Source organism: Oreochromis aureus, linkage group 12, assembly GCF_013358895.1.
Source record: "Oreochromis aureus strain Israel breed Guangdong linkage group 12, ZZ_aureus, whole genome shotgun sequence".
Lineage (NCBI taxonomy): Eukaryota > Metazoa > Chordata > Actinopteri > Cichliformes > Cichlidae > Oreochromis > Oreochromis aureus.
The window spans coordinates 1,508,870-1,528,254 of record NC_052953.1 but is presented as its reverse complement, the minus strand read 5'-3'; the positions used below and the strand labels follow the sequence as shown (position 1 = coordinate 1,528,254).

Here is a 19,385-nt window from a genome sequence, read left to right as displayed (position 1 = left end):
TGTAACAGATGAATGGTGACGTGAGTGATTAACCAGGAGTTACAATAAAGAGCATTTCTATTTGGAGAAAAAAACTCTGCTTCACGTCGTCTTTGCACTGCAAACGTTTCTGTAAGACAAAAACATCTGAGTGCGTTAAACGAGCAGCGAATCAGCTGCGCTTGATTAGCGTACCAGGTAAGCACTATTTAACTGGTAGGCAGTCCAGTTGAGTTCAGTAGAGTGTGAAAACAGATGGGATGAGATGCATGTTGTGCCTTTTGTGTACTTGACTCCTCTCCTTGTGTCCTCATCTCTCCCACCAAAGATGCAGAGGAGGCGCCTCGTTTGAACGCGACACCAGTTAAATAGACGTTTGGCACAACTGGATCATAAACGAGCACTGGGAGAGGGGCTCGCTTCACAAAGGAAGATGAAAGTACAATATTAGAGAAGTACGAAGAGTTTAATCATATAAATGAGAGTGAGAGCAGCACAGCTGCTGCAGAGGTCGTGTGTGGGAGGAAATATCAGCTTACAGTAACTCAGTGAAATAACAAGTTTGCTCCTGTTGCTCCGAGATAGAAAGGATTTCCTAAATCACATGTAGATAAAAAAATACTTAAATATTGTTCTACCATCAGAAGAAGAGATAATTACACTCTATTGATATGCCACAAAAGTGTTCCTGTGACTTTTTGTACAAACAAATGATTTTACGGGTCAGTGTGGACGTTCACCTGAGAACAGCAAAGACGTGTTGTGGTTAGGAACAGGAAGCAGTTATTACACTGTGCTGCTCAGTACATGCTGAAAACTGTTATTTAATTAAACCATAAAATAAATGTGCTATTAAAAAATTAAAACATCAGTGTGACCTTAAAAACTATCGCTGTATAATAAAACACATTCATACACTGAGTGGAAACGATCCACGCGAAACCATAAAAGTACAAAAGTAAATTCAGACATTTGCATGTGAAAATATTTCTTTGTAGCGACGATTTTAGCGCCCCCTCTGGCCACAAGTGGTCACTGCTCATCACTGTGGTTTTTATTCTACCTACAGCTGAGTTTTGGTGCCTGTCTCTTTAAGGCCCCCCTCCCTAAAAGCCCACTTTCATCTGATTAGCTGTTTCTGGAAGCCTGTGGAGGGGCAGCTTACATGTCTTCCCTTTTTGTGATAAGGAGGGTTTGTAAATTTACTAAAAAATAGTAAATAAGCATGAACACAGTATTATTAGCTAGCTGTTAGGTTTTTTGTAGCTTTTTAGCTTTACTAAAAAAATATCACTTCCTGTTGTTGGTTTAAATGTAATGGTTTGGTTGGTTTAATGATCCAGGAACTAACCTCCCAGCCCATCGTTCATTCAGTGGTGCTGGTTTCAGTCATAATGCAAATGTCCTGTTTATAATGTTGAAACCTGCAGTCAGCTGAGACTGAAGGAGTCACCTGATGATGATGAAACGTTTCTCCCACTGAAAACGTCCAGATGAACAGAATCAAACTTTTGGGGCTTTAAATGTAAACTTTTAAAATGGACGTGAAACAGTGAAATTAGTCTCAGAGGTTTCTCTGAATTCTGTTCATCAGCTGCTGTTTACTAAAACTTTCACAGCTCAGTAAGTCTCTGTTTAGCATGTTAGCTAGCTAAAATACCAACATTAGCACTGAACACAGTATTATTATCTAGCTGTTAGCTTTTCAGCGTTATTTGAAAAGATTATTTCCTGTTGTTGGTTGGAAATGTAAACTTTTAAAATGGGCACGAAGAACAGATCAGCTGAGAGATCGACAGCAGCGAACACAGTGACCGGCTTCATGTCGGGCAATAAGGTTTTTGGGGGGGTTTTTTATGTTAGACGTGTTAAAATCCTTTGGCACACTCTCCCTGCACCATCTCTGAATAATATATGATAGCTAGAAAAAAAGAAAAAAAAAAAACAGTCCACAGTAGTTGATGGGATGTGATATTAGCCACACAGCCGGTGTCAAGCAGCTGCTTTAGTTTCCCATTCCTAAAAGAATAATGAGAAATAGTGAAATTAGTGACAAAGGTTCCTCTGAATTGCTGTTTTCTGCTGTTTATTAAAAATTTCACAGCTCAGTAATTCAATCTCTGTTTAACATGTTAGCTAAAATGCTAACATTAACACTCAACACACTATTATTATTTAGCTGTTAGTATTTAATAATTGATTAGCTAAAAATGTTATCAGTGACACATTCTACACCTTGTAGTACCATATCACCCTATTAGAGCACTTCGCTCTCACACTGCAGGCCTACTTGTTGTTCCTAGAGTATTTAAAAGTAGAATGGGAGGCAGAGCCTTCAGTTTTCAGGCCCCTCTTCTGTGGAACCAGCTTCCAGTTTGGATTCAGGAGACAGACACTATCTCTACTTTCAAGATTAGGCTTCAAACTTTCCTTTTTGCTAAAGCATATAGTTAGGGCTGGACCAGGTGACCCTGAATCCTCCTGTTAAAAGGGAGGTTTTCCTTCATACAGTCATCGTGCTGCTCACTTGATGACTGTGTGATTGTTGGGGTTTTCTCTCTAATATTGTAGAGTTGTACTTTGCACCTTGAGGTGAATGTTGTGAATTGGTGCTAAGTGAATAAGCCTGAATTGTAAAATAAGTTATACATTTGATGGCTGGATACATGAGCATAAAGAGAAATGAGGCTGATGTCAGCTCATACAATAAAGTGTCACTGTAACCTGATCAGTGTGAATAACTTTGAAATCTTTGAATATGAAACTTCAGCAGCATTTTGTGCCGGGACCATCTGTGTTTGTGCGACTCTCACCTTCCTCCTCTGGAAAACTTTTCCGTGTTCGATGAACAGCGCTGAAGGAGCCCGTCTCAGGGAGTTTTTAGCTGAAGCCGTCCGTCGCAGCAGAGGGTTCAGGATGCCAGCCTGGACCAGCAGAGACCAGTTAGACCAGGTTCAGAGTAAATCTACGCTCAAAGCTCTTGTTTGGGCCTCTCACAGGTAGTTCATGCACCCTCCCACATCCACACCTGTCCAGGTTCAGTTTTCCTACCTGAGCACGCTCACTGTAGATGGCCAGGGACTGTCTGAAGGAGGTGCGCTTGTTTTGCTTTGCGCTGGACGCCAGGTTGATCTCTGACCCCGCCCTCAGCGGCACCGCCTTCCTGTCGGTCAGCTCGAGCTTCTGAATGCTTCGCTGCACTTCGGCCGACTTCCTGTCTGAAACGCAGAGCATCCAACTGTTCCTCCATCAGCTCCACCCAGTACTCCATCTACATGTTACACTGTTTATCCAGGACTGCTCACTAACAGCTGATGATAGGAGCTTATCAGTGATTTTGGCCAGCTGTTGGTCCATAACGTTTACCTCTTATGGTCTTATGTTCACATTAAACCCAAACTTTACACTTTAGATATGATCAGATCTGGTTTTCAAAGTAGAGCAGTCGCCCCCTGCTGGACACTAGAAAGCGTGCAGGTTTAAGGCGTCTCAGTTTTCAGACACTGGTGCATGCACACGGCTGTTATTGTGCTTCATGTTGACCATTTCTGAATCAGCATCGCCAGGTTTTTAAGAAACTTTCAATTTTCATAATAAAAGTCCAGCAAACCTAGAATAGGGAAAGTCTTTTATTTTGAAGTCGATTATCATAAGGACTCACTGTGGCCGCTGAGGACGGTGTTGCTGTAGGTCACTGAGCCTTTGGACGACACCGAGCTGCAGCGAATCGAACCCTGAGAGCCGTGGAGCTGAAAGACGACATACAGGCGACGTTACGAGTTACTCCAAATAAGATTGTTTATCTTATTCTATTCTGTTGTTTTTCTCTTTCTTCTCTTAATTTTTTACTGCTGTTCTACTTTCTGCTGTGACCAAAAATTTCCACATGTGTATGAAAGGATCATCTGATCTTATCTTAAATCCAAATGTCCTTCGGTGCAGCCCGTACCATGTGCTCCAGGACGGAGGTGTTGGAGTAGATGGGCTGGTCTCGGCCCGGCTCGCTCAGGTGGAAGGGGTCGTCCATGTAGGTGTTGGAGGAGGGAAACCTGCGAGTCTGCAGCCCACTGAGGACGAGAGGAAGCAAAATCAGCCCTCAGCTCAGAGCCGAGATAAAGCTTTATCGGAGTTAGCGACGCCGCGCTGGTGAAATATGAACGCCACGCTCACAGAATCAGGACTGCGTGTAAAAATAAGAGACGATTCAAAGGGCCTGACAGGTGCTGACGGCTCAGAGATACGAATGAGCACTTGTATTCAAAAACTCTTCAAATGGATAAAATGATTGTCGCAATTGTGTATTTGACAGCCCTGATTTAGCCGAATGTGACATTCAGTGTTTTTATTATAATAAATGTTATTATGATTGATACCTCTCCGTGAATCGCTACCTTATCGTGGTGGAGGGGTTTGTGTGTCCCAGGGATCCCAGGGGCTATGTTGTCTGGGGGCTTTTGCCCCCTGGTAGGGTCTCCCATGGCAAATTGGTCCTGGGTGAGGGACCAGACAAAGAGCGATTCAGAAGACCCTTATGAAGAGAACATCGAGGGAACAGTTTACCCTGCCCGGGATAGGGTTACCGGGGCCCCGCCCTGGAGCCAGGCCCGGGGAGGGTGCCTGAGAGCGAGCGTCTGGTGGCCGGGCCTTAGTCCATGGGGCCCGGCCGGGCACAGCCCGAAGAGGAGACATGGGCCCATCCTCCCGCAGGCCCACCACCCGCAGGAGGCGCCATAGGGGTCGGGTGCATTGTGTGCTGGGCGGCGGCCAGGAGCGGAGGCCCTGGCGGACTGATCCCCGGCTGCCAAGACTGGCAATAGGGACATGGAATGTCACCTCTCTGGTGAGGAAGGAGCCTGAGTTAGTGCGTGAGGTTGAGAGGTACCGGCTAGATATAGTCAGGCTCACCTCTACGCATGGCTTGGGCTCTGGAACCAGTCTCCTAGAGAGGGGCTGGGGTGGGTATTCTAATATCCCCTCGGCTTGCTGCCGGTACGTTGGGGTTTTTCCCGGTGGATGAGAGGGTTTGTTCCCTGCGCCTTAGGGTCGGGGAAAGGGTCCTGACTGTCATCTGCGCTTATGCGCCGAGTGGCAGTTCAGAGTACCCAGCCTTCTTAGAGTCCTTGGGGGGGGGGTGCTGGAAGGTGCCCCACCGGGAGACTCTGTTGTCCTGCTGGGAGACTTCAGTGCTCACGTGGGTAACGACAGCGAGACCTGGAGGGGCGTGATTGGGAGGAACGGCCTCCCTGATCTGAATCCGAGCGGTGTTTTGTTATTGGACTTCTGTGCAAATTACAGTTTGGCCATAACGAACACCTTGTTCGAACATAAGAGTGTCCATAAGTGCACGGGCACCAGGGCGCTCTAGGCCGCAGGTCGATGATCGATTTTGTAATCGTATCACCAGACCTGCGACCATATGTTCTGGACACTCGGGTAAAGAGAGGGGCTGAGCTGTCAACTGATCACCACCTGGTGGTGAGTTGGATCAGGTGGCGGGGAGGACGCTGGACAGACCCGGTCCACCTAAACGCTGTGAGTGAGGGTGTGCTGGGAACGTCTAGCAGAGGCCCCAGTCCGCAAGATCTTCAGTGCACACCTCCGGCAGAGCTTCAACAGCATTCCGAGGGAGACTGGGGACATTGAGTCCGAATGGACCATGTTCAGCGTCTCCATCGCCGCTGCTGCATTGAGCTGCGGCCGCAAGGTGGTTGGTGCCTGCCGTGGTGGTAATCCCCAACCAAATGGTGGACACCAGAGGTGAAGGGAGCCACCAAGCTGAAGAAGGAGTCCCATCGGGCTTGGTTAGCCTGTGGGACTCCGGAGGCAGCCGACAGGTATCGACAGGCCAAGCGGAATGCGGCTCGTGCAGTGGCTGAAGCAAAAACTCGGGTGTGGGAGGAGTTCGGAGAGGCCATGGAAAAAGACTTTCGGACTGCCTCGAAGAGATTCTGGCAAACCGTCAGGCGTCTCAGGAGGGGAAAGCGGTGCTCTACCTGCATTGTGTATAGTGCTGGCGGAGCGCTGCTGACGCCGACTGAGAAAATTGTCAGGCGATGGAAGGAATACTGAGGACCTCCTTAATCCCACTGACACGCCTTCCGAGGAGGAAGCAGAGTCTGGGGATGAGGGAATGACCCGCCAATTTCCGGGCGAGGTCACTGAGGCAGTTAAACAACTCCTTGGTGGCAGAGCCCTGGTGTTGATGAGGTCCGCCCGAGTTCCTGAAGGCTCTGGATGTTGTAGGGCTGTCCTGGTTGACACACCTCTACAATGTTGCGTGGAGATCAGGGGCAGTACCCCTGGACTGGCAGACCGGGGTGGTGGTCCCCATCTTTAAGAAGGGAGACCGGAGGGTGTGTTCCAACTACAGGGGGATCACACTCCTCAGCCTCCCTGGGAAAGTCTATGCCAGGGTGCTGGAAAGGAGAGTTCGTCCGCTAGTCGAACCTCGGATACAGGAGGAACAATGCGGTTTTCGTCCTGGTCGCGGAACACTGGACCAGCTCTTTATCCTCTCAAGGATACTTGAGGGTGCATGGGAGTTTGCCCAACCAGTCTACATGTGTTTTGTGGACTTGGAGAAGGCATTCGACCGTGTCCCTCGGGGTGTCCTGTGGGAGGTGTTGCGGGAGTATGGGGTGTCTGGCCATTCGATCCCTATACAACCGTTGCAAGAGTTTGGTTCGCATTGCCGACAATAAGTCGGACTCGTTCCCGGTGGGTGATGGGCTCCGCCAGGGCTGCCCTTTGTCACCGGTTCTGTTCATAATTTTATGGACAGGATTTCTAGGCGCAGCCAAGTGGCGGAGGGCTTTCACTTGGTGGCCTCAGAATCTCATCTCTGCTTTTTATGGATGATGTGGTTCTGTTGGCTTCATCAGGTGAAGGCCTCCAGCTCGCACTGGAGCGGTTCGCAGCCGAGTGTGAAGCAGCGGGAATGAGGATCAGCTCCAAATCTGAGGCCATGGTTCTCAGCCGGAAAAGGGTGGAGTGCCCACTCCGGGTCGGGGATGAGTTCCTGCCCCAAGTGGAGGAGTTCAAGTATCTCGGGGTCTTGTTCGCGAGTGATGGGAGAAGGGAGCCGGAGATCGACAGACGGATTGGTGCTGCAGCTGCAGTGATGCGGACGCTGCACCGGTCCGTCGTGGTGAAGAGGGAGCTGAGTGTAAAAGCGAAGTCTCAATTTACCGAGTCGATCTACGTCCCTACCCTCACCTATGGCCACGAGCTGTGGGTAGTGACCGAAAGAACGAGATCGCGGATACAAGCGGCAGAAATGAGCTTCCTCCGAAGGGTGGCTGGCCTCTTCCTTAGAGATAGGGTGAGAAGTTCGGCCATCCGGGAGGGGCTCAGAGTAGAGCCGCTGCTCCTCCACATCGAAAGGAGCCAGTTGAGGTGGTTCGGGCATCTGACAAGGATGCCTCCTGGGCGCCTCCTGGGTGAGGTGTTCCGGACATGTCCCACCGGGAGGAGGCCCCGGGGCAGACCCAGGACACGATGGAGAGATTATATCTCTCGGCTGGCCTGGGAACGCCTTGGTGTTCCCCCGGATAAGCTGGAGGAGGTGGCTGGGGAGAGGGAGGTCTGGGCTTCTCTGCTTAGGCTGCTGCCCCCGCGACCCGGCCTCGGATAAAGCGGATGAAGATGGATGGATGGATGGATGGATGATTGATCCATAAACGTGGGGTTGGGGTTGCAGTACCACATGTGACCACTAGGATGAGCTGGTGTTTCAGCCTGAGATGATGCACCTCGTACCTGAGAGTTACACCTGAGTGCTCCTGTGTTTTGTTGTCATGGTGACAGTAATATGCAGCACCGTCCTGCAGCAGCTTCAACCACCGCCGCTTCTCCTCTGAGCTGCTCACCTGAAGGAAGGAAGGAAGGAAGGAAGGAAGGAAGGAAGGAAGGAAGGAAGGAAGGAGGACACGTTATTGAGTAACAAGTTGAAGTGGATGAATTCAAACTTCCTGTTCCACCAGCTCACCTCCAGCACCGCCACCTGGTCATCGAGCATGCTCAGTGTGATCCTGTAGCAGTGCTTGGTGTCGGGTTTGACCTCACAGCCGCTGAGCTGGACGGTGTACTGAGGCGAGCGCTCCCCCTGCACCGCCTCCTCCTCCTCCTCTCCAAACATGTTGAGGACCCCGGCCTCCACCCGACACAGTAAACTCTGCCACTGGCAGTTCATCAGCACGTTCAGGAAACCTGCCGCAGGCAAACGCCACAGCTCAGACCTCACGTCATGTGACCTCGCTAACAGACGGGTGATGTCACAGAGGCTACAGCCATCTTTGATGTACAGTTAGTTTCCATGCACATTTTTAATTTGTATATAAAAAACATGAACAGAAACTGTAAAAGACACAAAAACTCTCTTCAATGATCGAATCGTGCGGTTTACTGTGCTGCTCTGTCGGTACCTTTGTTCTTGCTGAGGCTGCAGCGAGCTGAAGGTTTCTCCTCGTCAGAGTCAGACTGGACTATACTGGACTGAAGGAAGAGACACGGCATTAACAGGAGTGCAGGTATGACCACGACGACCACGACACAGAGCAGGTTGGAGATTATTCATGCCAGGAGGCATTATGGGTAACAGAAATGTCTGTCGGTCGGTCTGTGGTGATGGTGTATCTGAGTGTCTCACCCTGCAGGACAGCAGCTGGTCTGACTTATTCAGAGACGAGTAGCTGTGCATCTCCGTTTCTCCTGCGATGCTCACCTCCTCGATCACCTTCACACAGAACAGAAAAATATTTGTGCATAAATAATTTGAAAAAGGTGACAGAAAACAGAGAAATGTGCCACCGGGAACAGTTCAGCTACAAACTGCTTCAGGAATCTCGCTGTCAGACTGAGATGCAGAGTTCACAGTCGGGCAGATGAAGAACACCTGTTTGAGCTTCCAAACACCGGAGTGGAAGATCTCCTTCAGACCTGCTGGCAGGTACAAGCAGGCCAGCAGAGTCCAGCTTTAACAGCCGTTGAAACAAAAACTTGGATGTGGGAGGAATTCTGAGCAAGGCAGTCAGTGGGGATGGGAAAGCTGCAGGGCAGCGGGAAGGAGAAGCAGTTCACTGCCTGCACTAATCAGTGCGTCTACTCTACAGGAAATCTCTGATTCAGGAGCAAAAGTGCACGAACTCTTTAGCTCAGAGGTGACTGAGAGTTCATGTATGTTTCCATGTCTGATGTAGAAACCTGAAGCCTGAGTGTGTGTAAGGACCTCATGCTGAATGTGAGCTAGTTCACAGTTCGTGTGTCGACTGCTGCTGACCTTCTTCCACTCGTCGGCCTGCTGGAAGGTGCTGTAGCCCAGCACCAGCGTCTCCGAGCCCAGCAGCAGCAGTTTGAGCTGGTGTTGGATCTTCCTGCTGCTCTTTGACTTGTAGACGAGCTGACAGCCGCGCAGGTTCAACTCCAGCTGAGGCAGCAGGTCCCGGGCGCACTTATAACACTGACACACACAAAGAAGACACACAGGTACAAACAGGTCAAGCACACCTGACCTCACAAAGAGCTGAGGTGCTTCAAAGACTCTGTGCAGTCGGTGTGGATAGAGCGACACATAGTGGCCATCAGAGGGACTGCAGCCGTGTGGGCGTTTGTTTCCTTCCTCACCAGCAGCACGTCGTTCCTGATGATGAACAGCTCTTTGCTCCACTGTCCGAGCCACTTCCTCCTCCACAGGTACCCGCAGAGGCGGGACTCTGGCGTGGGCTTTAGGCAGGGCTGTGAGGCGCTCCACTGGATGTAGTGAGCTCTGTCCTTCACAAGCTCCTCCCCCCCATCGTTATCGTCTTCCTCATCGTAGGACTCGTAGTGGCTGCTGTCTGACTCCGCCTTCTCTGGAGAAAGGAAGAGGATCACGTTTGTTTGTGTTTCTACGTCGTGTTCCTGCTTTGTCATCGTGTGTGTTTGCAGGTACCAGTGTTGGACACGGTGGCGTCGGCAGGTACGTAAGGTTCTGCCTCCTCGTACGTATCTTCGTCATCATCGTCACCTCCTAGACCTCCTGGGGGGTGGGGCGGCACCTTGGGGCCCTGCAGCTAAAACATGAACATCAGGTCAGGAAGTCTGAACTCAGTTTCTCTGATCGTTGGAATTTTTTGATTTGTGGTGAAACTTTGATGAAGTCATGTGAACAATCAGCCGAGCCGAGACGAGGCTCATCAGTCCCAGCGTCTCCTCTTCTTCATGAAGAGCTAAATGTGTGTTTAGGACTAGTTTGTGTTGTTACTGTTGGTTGGTTGGTACCATGGAGTGAGTCTGAGCTTGGCTGAATCACCTGATGAAGTTTGTAGTGTTAGAAAGTTGGTTTGTTTGTTTTTAAATCCTGATTTTGTAACCTGCTCAGGATGAAGTTGCACTCTGACCTTTGGTAAATCAATGTTCAGTAACTTTTCACAGGTTGTAACTTAAGACATGAGACCTGAGCAGATTCATTTGGATCAGTTTGGTTTCCTCTCATTTATTCAGATTTTCTACATTTTTCTGTCAAGATGAATTTGTCTGATCTCACACAGTTAATGGTGATTTCTTATAAATTTACTGAGAATTTAATCTTTAAGAGACCTGTGTGTGTGTGTGTGTGTGTGTGTGTGTGTGTGTGTGTGTGTGTGTGTGTGTGAGAGAGAGAGAGAGAGACAGAGAGCGGGAGTGACAGGAAGTTCAGTGTTTACATATGATCTCTTTGCTATCGGTCTTCCTATTGGCTCAGACCTGTGCAGAGGGAGGAAGTGGTCACCGATGGCGGCTGATTAGCATCTGGGCTACGTGATGGATGGATGGAAAACACACACACAGACACACACACAGACACACACACACAGAGTTGTGCTGCTGTCTCCTCCCAAACCTCAGGAGGACTCGGTCTGTCATTACTGGCCCACATCACAGAGCCGCCTCCTCCTCCTCCTCCTCCTCCTCCTCCTCTCTTTCTGCTCCACTTCTCTTTGACCTCAGAAGAAAAATCCTGAAGCTGTTCAGAAACAGATTTTTGTCCCTTCCTAGTAAAGAAATTTGTGTTCACATCATCGTGTTTGTCACGTGAAACTTTTCCTCCACCTGTCGCTCCTGCTCTTCATCACGAGGAGTGTGATCAGCAGCTGTTTCTCACTCTGGTGCGTTTGATTTAACCACCATCTCCTGAACAGAATAAAAGCTCTTTTGCGAGTTTTATCTCTGTTTTCAGAGCTTTTTGATACATAAACTAAGACTTCTTGTTATTTATCAGGCAGATAATAAACTACATTCACATTTTTAGACCCAACCTTGAGCCGCCACGCTGGACTTATTTTTATTAATCAAGCACAGCAGTCAGCCACTTCATGTAAATAATGAGAGATAATTAAAAATCATCTGATTAAAGAGCTGCAGCCTCACACTGTGTTTGTAGAGTTTAGTCATCATTTTTCTATTATTTCTGTTTACTGTTTGTGTTTATATTTTATTTTAATATTTTACTTTTTTTACTTACATTTTGTTGTTATTTTGATTCACATTCAGTCTTAACTAATAATTTTTTATGTTGTTTTTATTAATGGTTTTCATTCACATTTCATTGTTGCTGTATTGTTTGTTTGTTTGTTTGTTTGTTTTTATGTGTCGCTTCAGTTAGCTCAGTGGTGGAAACCAGTATGACCAGTAAGGCTGATGCTCACCCCGTTCCTCAGCCACGCAGACAGGTCCTGATTTGAGACCAGCTCAGAGGCCCGGACAGCTGTGGATACAACAACAACAACAACAACAACAACACAGAGCTTTCATGAAGTCTTCGCAGGTTTACGTGAACTCGGTTTATGAGTGAAAATCGTATTTCGGATTATTCCGATGTGTCTTGAAGGCAGCATTAAGGTGTACCTGTCGCTGGTGTGTCTGTCAGCTCGTTGCTAGGAGACGATGATGGACAGCTCATGATCATGTACTCGGCATCTTCCACTGAAAACACAGCAGGAAACACTTTTATTCGGGTGTCTGTGGGTTTGGTAGTACTCTGAGTACCAGCAGTAATGTGAGTACTGCAGTGTTTTTACCTGGAGCGTCCTGATTCTGCAGCGTGGACAGCAGCTCTGAGATGGATTTCTTCTGAGCCTGAGCGATGTAACTCAGGGTCTCTGAGTCCAGAACAGACAGGAAGGACTGCAGATCCCAGATCAGCTTGGCCAGCACTGGATACAGACAGACAGTCAGACGGACAGACGGACAGAGGGATGGACGTCTGTTTGAGCTCATTAACCAGGAGGAAAATGAGTTTACAGACTTTATCTCGACCTCACAGCGAGTCACAGTTTAACTGACTGCTGAGCCATGAGTCATGTTTGTTCTCACACTCTCAGTATCTGATGTCGCTGTTTACACGCCAACAGACACTCTGTCTGTCTGTCTGTCTGTCTGTCTGTCTGTCTGTCTGTCTGTCTGTCTGTCTGTCTGTCTGTCTGTCTGTCTGTCTGTCTACAGACTCGGTTTAAACTTTGCAGCAGAAACAAACGTGTTTACAGCCTGACACACAAACTGTTTGGTCTCTGTGGATCATTTTCCTCCTTCCTAACAGCTATGGGACAGACGGGGTGGTCATAGTTTGCATTATTAGGGGGCGTGGTCTCTTTGACTGACAGGTGGATGGTGACACAGGCAGCTTCACCTGAACTGGACCCCTGGACTCCAGCTTACCACTCCACCCTTTCATCCAAAATATGGACACTGATATCTCAGTCTTGCATTTTCTTTCTTCATTTTGGTCCAGCCATGGGGGGTCGGGGGGTCGGGGGGTACTGGGGTGGATGGGAGGGCTGCCTCCTGTGCTCATGCCCAACAGGGTGTCGGTGGAAATGATGCTGCTGTTTATTAAAGGTGAGGAGGAGGGTGGGGGGAAGGCATGTTAGGAGGAAATGAGAGAGAAGGAAAGACAGGAGTGTGGAGGTGACGCTGGGGCCGGAGGAAAAGAGGAGGATCACAGATGTAGTGATGGAGGACATCCACAGGGTTGGTGTGACAGTGGAGGATGCTGGGATGGGGGGAGATGAATAATAATAAGAATGTTCTTTCTTCATCTCCGAGTGGAGTGATTGATTTTGGCCGTCTTCTCCTTCAAATCGACCCCAACACTCATTTATGTCTCTCAGAAAGAGACTGAATATGGACGGTGCAGGTTCAACCAACACCATCGGCTGCTTGGTTGGAGCTGATACGGCGGCTGAACCAGCCCAGGAAAAACGAGGTTCTTCTCTTTTCTTTGTCATGTTTGGGATAAATTAACTCTTACTTTAGTTTTAATAAAAATAAGTGGAAACAGCAAAGTGAGCGTCTGACCCACAGCTGCAATTTACATGAATCCAGATGTGATCCATGATTCTGAAATGGAAAAATATCTGAGGACTGAAGAGGTGTATACGGTTTCCTGGATGTTAAAAACTGCATATTTGCATCATTTCTTTGAGATTTTGGGATTGACTATGAGGAGTCTGTTTGTGCAGGTTGTTACTGTGGCGGGTGGATTTGCTCCCACAGTCTGAACACACGCGTGTGCTGAGTGTAAGCTGGCCGAGAGAGATAAGATCCATTTTTGTTTTAGTTTCATTTTAAGTTTCAATAATGAGTTTTCTCTCATGTGATAAGAAAAAAGAAACAACGAGCTTTTCCTGTGCACAGCAGGGATTCAGGTGATGTAACTGTGTTTACTCTGAGTTAAATATTGGCAGGAGCCAGGAGCTTATCAGTTTGCATCCTGTCATCAATTAACACGTGAAGGCCAGAACATCTGCATATTTGTGCAGGGAGCGTTTACCTGAACAGGTGCGGTCAGACTGTTGTTCTGTATGAAACTGACTTTTACACGTGAATCACATTTTATTACGATGATCTGAGGATGCAGATGAGGAGCTGATGTGTGTTTGTGTCTGAGAGTGAAGAATCAGCATCTTGTTTTTCTGCCTTTGAATGATTTCAGCTCTTATCTTCTGAAGTGAAACAGAGTGAGTATTCATTCACACACAACAACAGCTTCATTCATAACATGAACACAGACGGACTTCATCACAGTTTCCATGTTTAATCGACCTGCTCGTAGCAAACTGACCGTCCCCCGTCAGCTTTACTTATTACAGAAGAAAAACATTTAGTGAAGGTAAGAGCAGCCTGTCAGGGCCTTCGTTAGTTTAACATGAATCATCAAGGATGTCCAACATTCCACAGTTATATTAGTTTAAAAAAACAAAAATGTACAAAAAGCTCTGAAAACTGTTTTTTTTTTTTTTTTTTTTTTTTTAACCTCGCACCACCTTAAGCACTCCCAGGACCCCAGTATGACCTCCTAAAGGACCACACCTAGAACCTGCCCGATATCCATATAAACTACATAAATCATGACTCTAATCATCATAAGGACATCTAGAACATGGCCAGTAGAACTTCTAAATGAAAACAGGAACCTCTGCAATCTCCTACAGGAGACCCAAAAGTTATTCAAGTGCACCTTCACAGACGGCCATTCAAAAGACCTCTAGAACCTCTCTGCGATCTCCAGTCACACAACCACCATGAAGATTTCTGGAACACCCTCGCTCACCAGTTTAACTTTACAGAGGATGAATAGCACCTCTTCAGTGACAACCACAACCTCTTAAAGTTCCCTCTTCACAGATAACCACTTAGATGTCTCGAACCCCATCCAAAACTACACAAATCATTACTAGAACCAACATTAGCACGTCTGAAACATCCTCAGTGGCCAGCGCAACCTTCTCAAGAAAAACTAGAATCTCTTCAAACTCCTAAAGAGTATGTAAGAGTCCCATCACAGAAAAATACCTCATAGACCTGTAGAACATCACCTCACAACCACCTCCAGGATTTCAGAGACCAGCATGACCTCCTAAAGGATGACTAGAACCTCTTCAATGGCGACAAAACTTCCCTTAGTACCACAAAAGCCCACTTCACAGATAAATAGAACCTCCTAATAAACCTTTACAACCTTTAGTCATGACTAGACTCATATTAAGGACATGGAGGACCTCCTCAGTAATGACCAGAGTTTCCTAAAGCTATTACCTGACAATAACTGTGGCTTCAGACCATCCAGGAAGTGAAGCTCTGAACACTAATTAGCATCTGTGTGTGTGGATGCAGTATTTATATAAGGATATGGGCGACACAGAGTAGGTATAACTAAGTAAACGTTTTCAGTCTTTAATGTGTTTCTGTTGTTGTTTGGACGTAAACTGTACTGAGTCATCGGTACAACACAGAGCAGAACATGTAAAAATATGCAGAGGAAACAGCAGCTGATTGTCCGGCGGCTCATTCATACAGAGAGGCCGAGTCCATTCACGCTGTGAGCCGAGTGGGAGACGAGGGTTAAATGTTCCTGATTATCTCCTCTGATGCTGATTTTAATCAAACTGCTGTTTAAGCAGCGAGCTGCAAATTCCTCAAACACCCACAAACCCAGAAGACGAACAACAACAGCAGAAAGGAGACGGACGGCTGCTGGACGGACGCAGAATCAAGAGTTTGTGTTGCTGAACGCTGCTTATCTGACCATCTGCATCACTTCCTGTCTCGGGCTTTGATGTTGCAGTGCACACATTCAGGCCTGTTTACATCATTAGTACATTAACTTCCATTCATTTCCTGGACACTTATCCTTAAACCATAACCTAAACGAATCCGTCAAAAACAAATCACTCGACTGACCACAGCGACGCATCCATCTTAAAAATATTCTGCTTCAGCAGTTTAAACTAAAAGTCACGTTTCCAGCTGAAACCGGTCACACTACAGTACCAGTGGTGTCCATCATAACAATGATATCCTAATAACATTATGCAGCAATTACATCCAACCACGAAGCAGTTTGTCCAGCGTTGTCCAATCAGGGGGCAGTCGTTGGAACCACAGAGCTCGTTCAGGTTCTGATACCCGATAATTGACTGTCGTTGGGCATTAGATCATCTACACTTACATAAACCTGTTTACAGCGCTGCGAAAAACATTTTTACTGTTTCTTTTTTTGCTATTTGTCACATTTATGTTTCTCAGATCATCAAATAAAATGTAATGTTAGACGACGATAACCTGAATCACTTTGTCACAATTAATTCAATTCAGTTTTGTTTATACGGCTCCGAATCACAACAGCAGTCACCTCTATAGTGTAGGGTAGACCCTACAATAATACATATGTGGTATGTTTTAACATAGTTGAGGTAGTTTTCCTAATAACTTAATTCATCATTTAAAAACTGTGAAAGAAGCTCCCACAGAGGCTGAACGTGCGGTTCCTCTAACGTCCAGCAGGGGCACCAGCAGTGAGTCAGTCCCACAGACGTCCACATTGTAATCTGACAGCAGAAATAAACATGTTTACAGCCTGATACACAAACTGTTTGACCCTGTGTCGCTGAGCTGATCGCTGTCTGTGAGGCTTCACTACCGCTAATCGTTTCACAACATGGAAGCAAACAAAATGCTATGAAAATCCCAGAAACCCATGGGTGAAGTCACATGGTTACGTCCGTGTTTTTTCTGTAGAAAACATCATTTTTATTCTGTAAGGGAGAACGTGTCACAATCCATCCTCCTGCTGCTGTGGAGTCTTTATCACACCGATGGTATGTTAGCAACGCAACAATCAGAAATACCCATCTGTCCTCGTCCATCCTCCTTCCTCCACTTCATCATCATCACTTCCTCCTCCTCCTCCCGCTGCTGCTCTCTGGAGACTGAGCTAATAGACTGTTTAGATTTTCTGTGTGTTTGTGTCTTTAAAGTATCCACACCAACAATTTTAACATTTTTCTGCCATTAAGTCAGATTGTTTCCTGACCTCATGTGCTAATCGCTGGCTAAAAGGAGTGTTCTGATGTTTCCCAGCTCCTCCTGGTAGCGCTCAGTCTGAGGTACAAGAGCTACTCAAAATTTATAGAAAGAACTTTAAATAAGCTCTGAAAACAGGAAATGGATTTCCCATTAATCATCCCATGACCTTCTTTGATTTATTGGTGACCTCTTGGGGGGGCTGACCCTATTTTAAAAACCATCATCTACTATATATAACGTAGATAAAACAGCCCCAACGGGGACGTACTGCTGATGCATTGTACTGCAAAACCTGTGCTTCAGTTACACAAAGCTGAACTTACTTTAGTTTCTCATTTACACGTTGGACACGTTGCTGAGTATTTTTACCTCGTTACATGTGGTACTGTTACTTCAGGGAGTTATCTAGATACACTGATCTCTCAAATCACTTTGGTTTGCTCTAATCAGAGTTACTTGTTGTTACAAACAACAATAAAAATGCAAAGTGGGTACAGGTCCCGGTTAGCAGCAGGTTAGTGGTGAGGTGGTCAGTTTGAGGAAACAGCAGCGCAGTAATGTAAATGTTTCTGCTCTCTTACCAGCCAGATTAAAGAAAGCTGCTCCACACGCTGCTGCACACATGTTTGTACTTCTGTGTTTGTGAGGACCTTCTGAGGCCTTTCACGGGCCCCTAACCTAAACCTCTTTTTAACCTGAACCCTCAAACTAAATCCAAACCCACAACCGGGCCTTTAAGAGTCCGTCCTCACAACACAGAAGGGTCCTTAAAAAGTCAATAAATAGATAGGTCCCCACAAAGATAGCTGTGTAAGTACACACACACACACACAGGCGGTGAGGAGAACTCGTGTCTTTCAGATAATTTTAGGGTTTGGTTTTCATGGTAAAGTAACTTAAATCACTTTCAGCTTTTTCTAAACTTTTCAACTGGAGCCAGTTATAGCAGCATCATGGCCCTTTTCCTTCTGTCAACACTTCCTTTGAGTTAAAGCTGCTCTGGCCACAAATACATACATGCTCATATACAAAGTGTTTCTCACATGATACAGAAGATAAATTAAACCGTTAGAGAACAGCATGGCTTTTTGCTGTTTATTTACACTGATTTTAATGAATGAATTTAAACTATCTAATCAACCAGTCATTTGAAATCAAGTTTATTACCACCATCTAAATATTTTATACACAATACAACACAAGCCTGAGGTTAGTTTGATTTTTTCATAACTACAAACTAAAACATCCCAAAATAATAAATATAGTACAACTCATAACAACTCACAGCTGACCTCTACTGGTCACATGAGTCAGCAGCCAAAACATCAGCGTATATATTAATATGATAGACAAACATGGAAATAAACATAAAAGCTCCACCTGTCAGTCAAAGAGGCCACGCCCCGAATAATGCAAACCTTTAACCTTTTATAGGTGACCTATACAATCCACCACAAATATACCTACAGAGACCGAACAGTTTATATTGGGCTGTAAAAGTGTTTATTACTGCTGTAAAGTTTTAACATGGGAGTCTATGGGGACCGACTCACTGCTGCCCTCGGTGGAAACTGGAGGAACTGCAAATTTTGGCCCTGGTAATTGCTGAGTGCTTTGTTAGAACTTTATTACAATTAGTTTTAACATTTTTTTCCAAGACAAAAGAATACGTGGATGTTAAACACATTAAAGGAAAGTTTCAAAGTAAATCTCCATTTGTAATCAGATTACATCTGAAACATGCGAGCTGTGTATGATTTCATTCATGTGAAACATTTTTAAATATATAAAACAAATATCAGGTAATGTCAGGTTTCATGTGTGGCTGAGTTTTATGCCTCTGTCGTTATTCCTGAAACATCTTAGGACTTGTTGTGGGTCACGGTACCTTTCTGTTTGTCCATGTCGGTCGTCTCAGTGTCTGCTGATCCTCAGGCTCATATCTCTGCTAAAGAATCCAACATCAAACGGCAAACAGATTTCCTCCTCTTTCCTCCTCCCTGAACTCCCTCTATCTGCTCTGTGAGAAGCAGTTTGAGTTCTGCCAGGCGAGTCTATTTGAGCGCGTCTGTGACCTCAGCACAGGAGGGAGGAGAGAGAGGACGGGCCAGCGCTCTCATTATGCACGGGCATGCACAAAAACCTTAAATACAAAGTCACTTTAACAATGTGCCCAGTGTTATCATTCAGTACACAAACACATTTAGAAAATACACAAGAAGAAAAATATCTGCTAATATTCTGGCTTTAAGGGTTTCTTCAGTGATGCTCCACAAACTAAAATAATAATAATAATAATAATAATAATAATAATAATAATAATAATAATAATAATAATAATAATAATTCCACAGCTATCAGAAAATCGAGGGAGAGCAGCTGGATTACAAAATTACTCAGGCCTCTTTTTATTTAGAAATATAAGTTATTCTTCTACTTGAGAATATCCTGTAATTTACTTATATTAAACCAAGTTTATGTTTTAAATAAATATAATGTATGTTTTCATTTGTCCTACTGTATCGACACAATCCATCCTCTGCTGCTTCTGTTTGTCAGGGTCGCGGGGGGGCGGGGGGTGGGGG

The 19,385-nt window shown here is 46.1% G+C and overlaps 1 protein-coding gene across 2 annotated transcripts; it reads right to left on the bottom strand.

Annotated features, from left to right (window-relative positions):
• Window positions 1-426: 426 nt before the first annotated feature.
• si:dkey-220o5.5 (actin filament-associated protein 1-like 2) lies at window positions 427-19,313 on the bottom strand. 2 transcript variants are annotated; one of them, XM_031733618.2, is made up of 16 exons: window positions 18,689-19,313; window positions 12,015-12,149; window positions 11,842-11,919; window positions 11,643-11,701; window positions 9,908-10,028; window positions 9,601-9,827; window positions 9,257-9,436; window positions 8,627-8,713; window positions 8,403-8,472; window positions 7,967-8,187; window positions 7,738-7,847; window positions 3,929-4,046; window positions 3,641-3,728; window positions 3,031-3,197; window positions 2,793-2,903; window positions 427-1,998 (listed from the first exon to the last, which is right to left on the bottom strand). In XM_031733618.2, the coding sequence occupies exons 1-16, from the start codon at window positions 18,702-18,704 to the stop codon at window positions 1,972-1,974; spliced, it is 1,815 nt and encodes a 604-aa protein (XP_031589478.1). In that variant the 5' UTR covers window positions 18,705-19,313; the 3' UTR covers window positions 427-1,971. The 2 variants fall into 2 exon arrangements, 1 of the variants encoding a protein (XP_031589478.1); XR_005615192.1 differs by lacking the exon at window positions 427-1,998 and having other exon boundaries at window positions 3,031-3,217.
• Window positions 19,314-19,385: the final 72 nt, after the last annotated feature.

What these genes read in the sequence shown, in the direction of transcription:
- si:dkey-220o5.5 (XM_031733618.2), bottom strand. An exon ending in AGGCCGACGAGTGGAAGAAG is followed by an intron (nt 8,714 to 9,256) that starts GTCAGCAGCAGT and finishes TTCTGTGTGAAG; the next exon opens with GTGATCGAGGAGGTGAGCAT. An exon ending in CAGCCTCAGCAAGAACAAAG is followed by an intron (nt 8,188 to 8,402) that starts GTACCGACAGAG and finishes TGCCTGCGGCAG; the next exon opens with GTTTCCTGAACGTGCTGATG.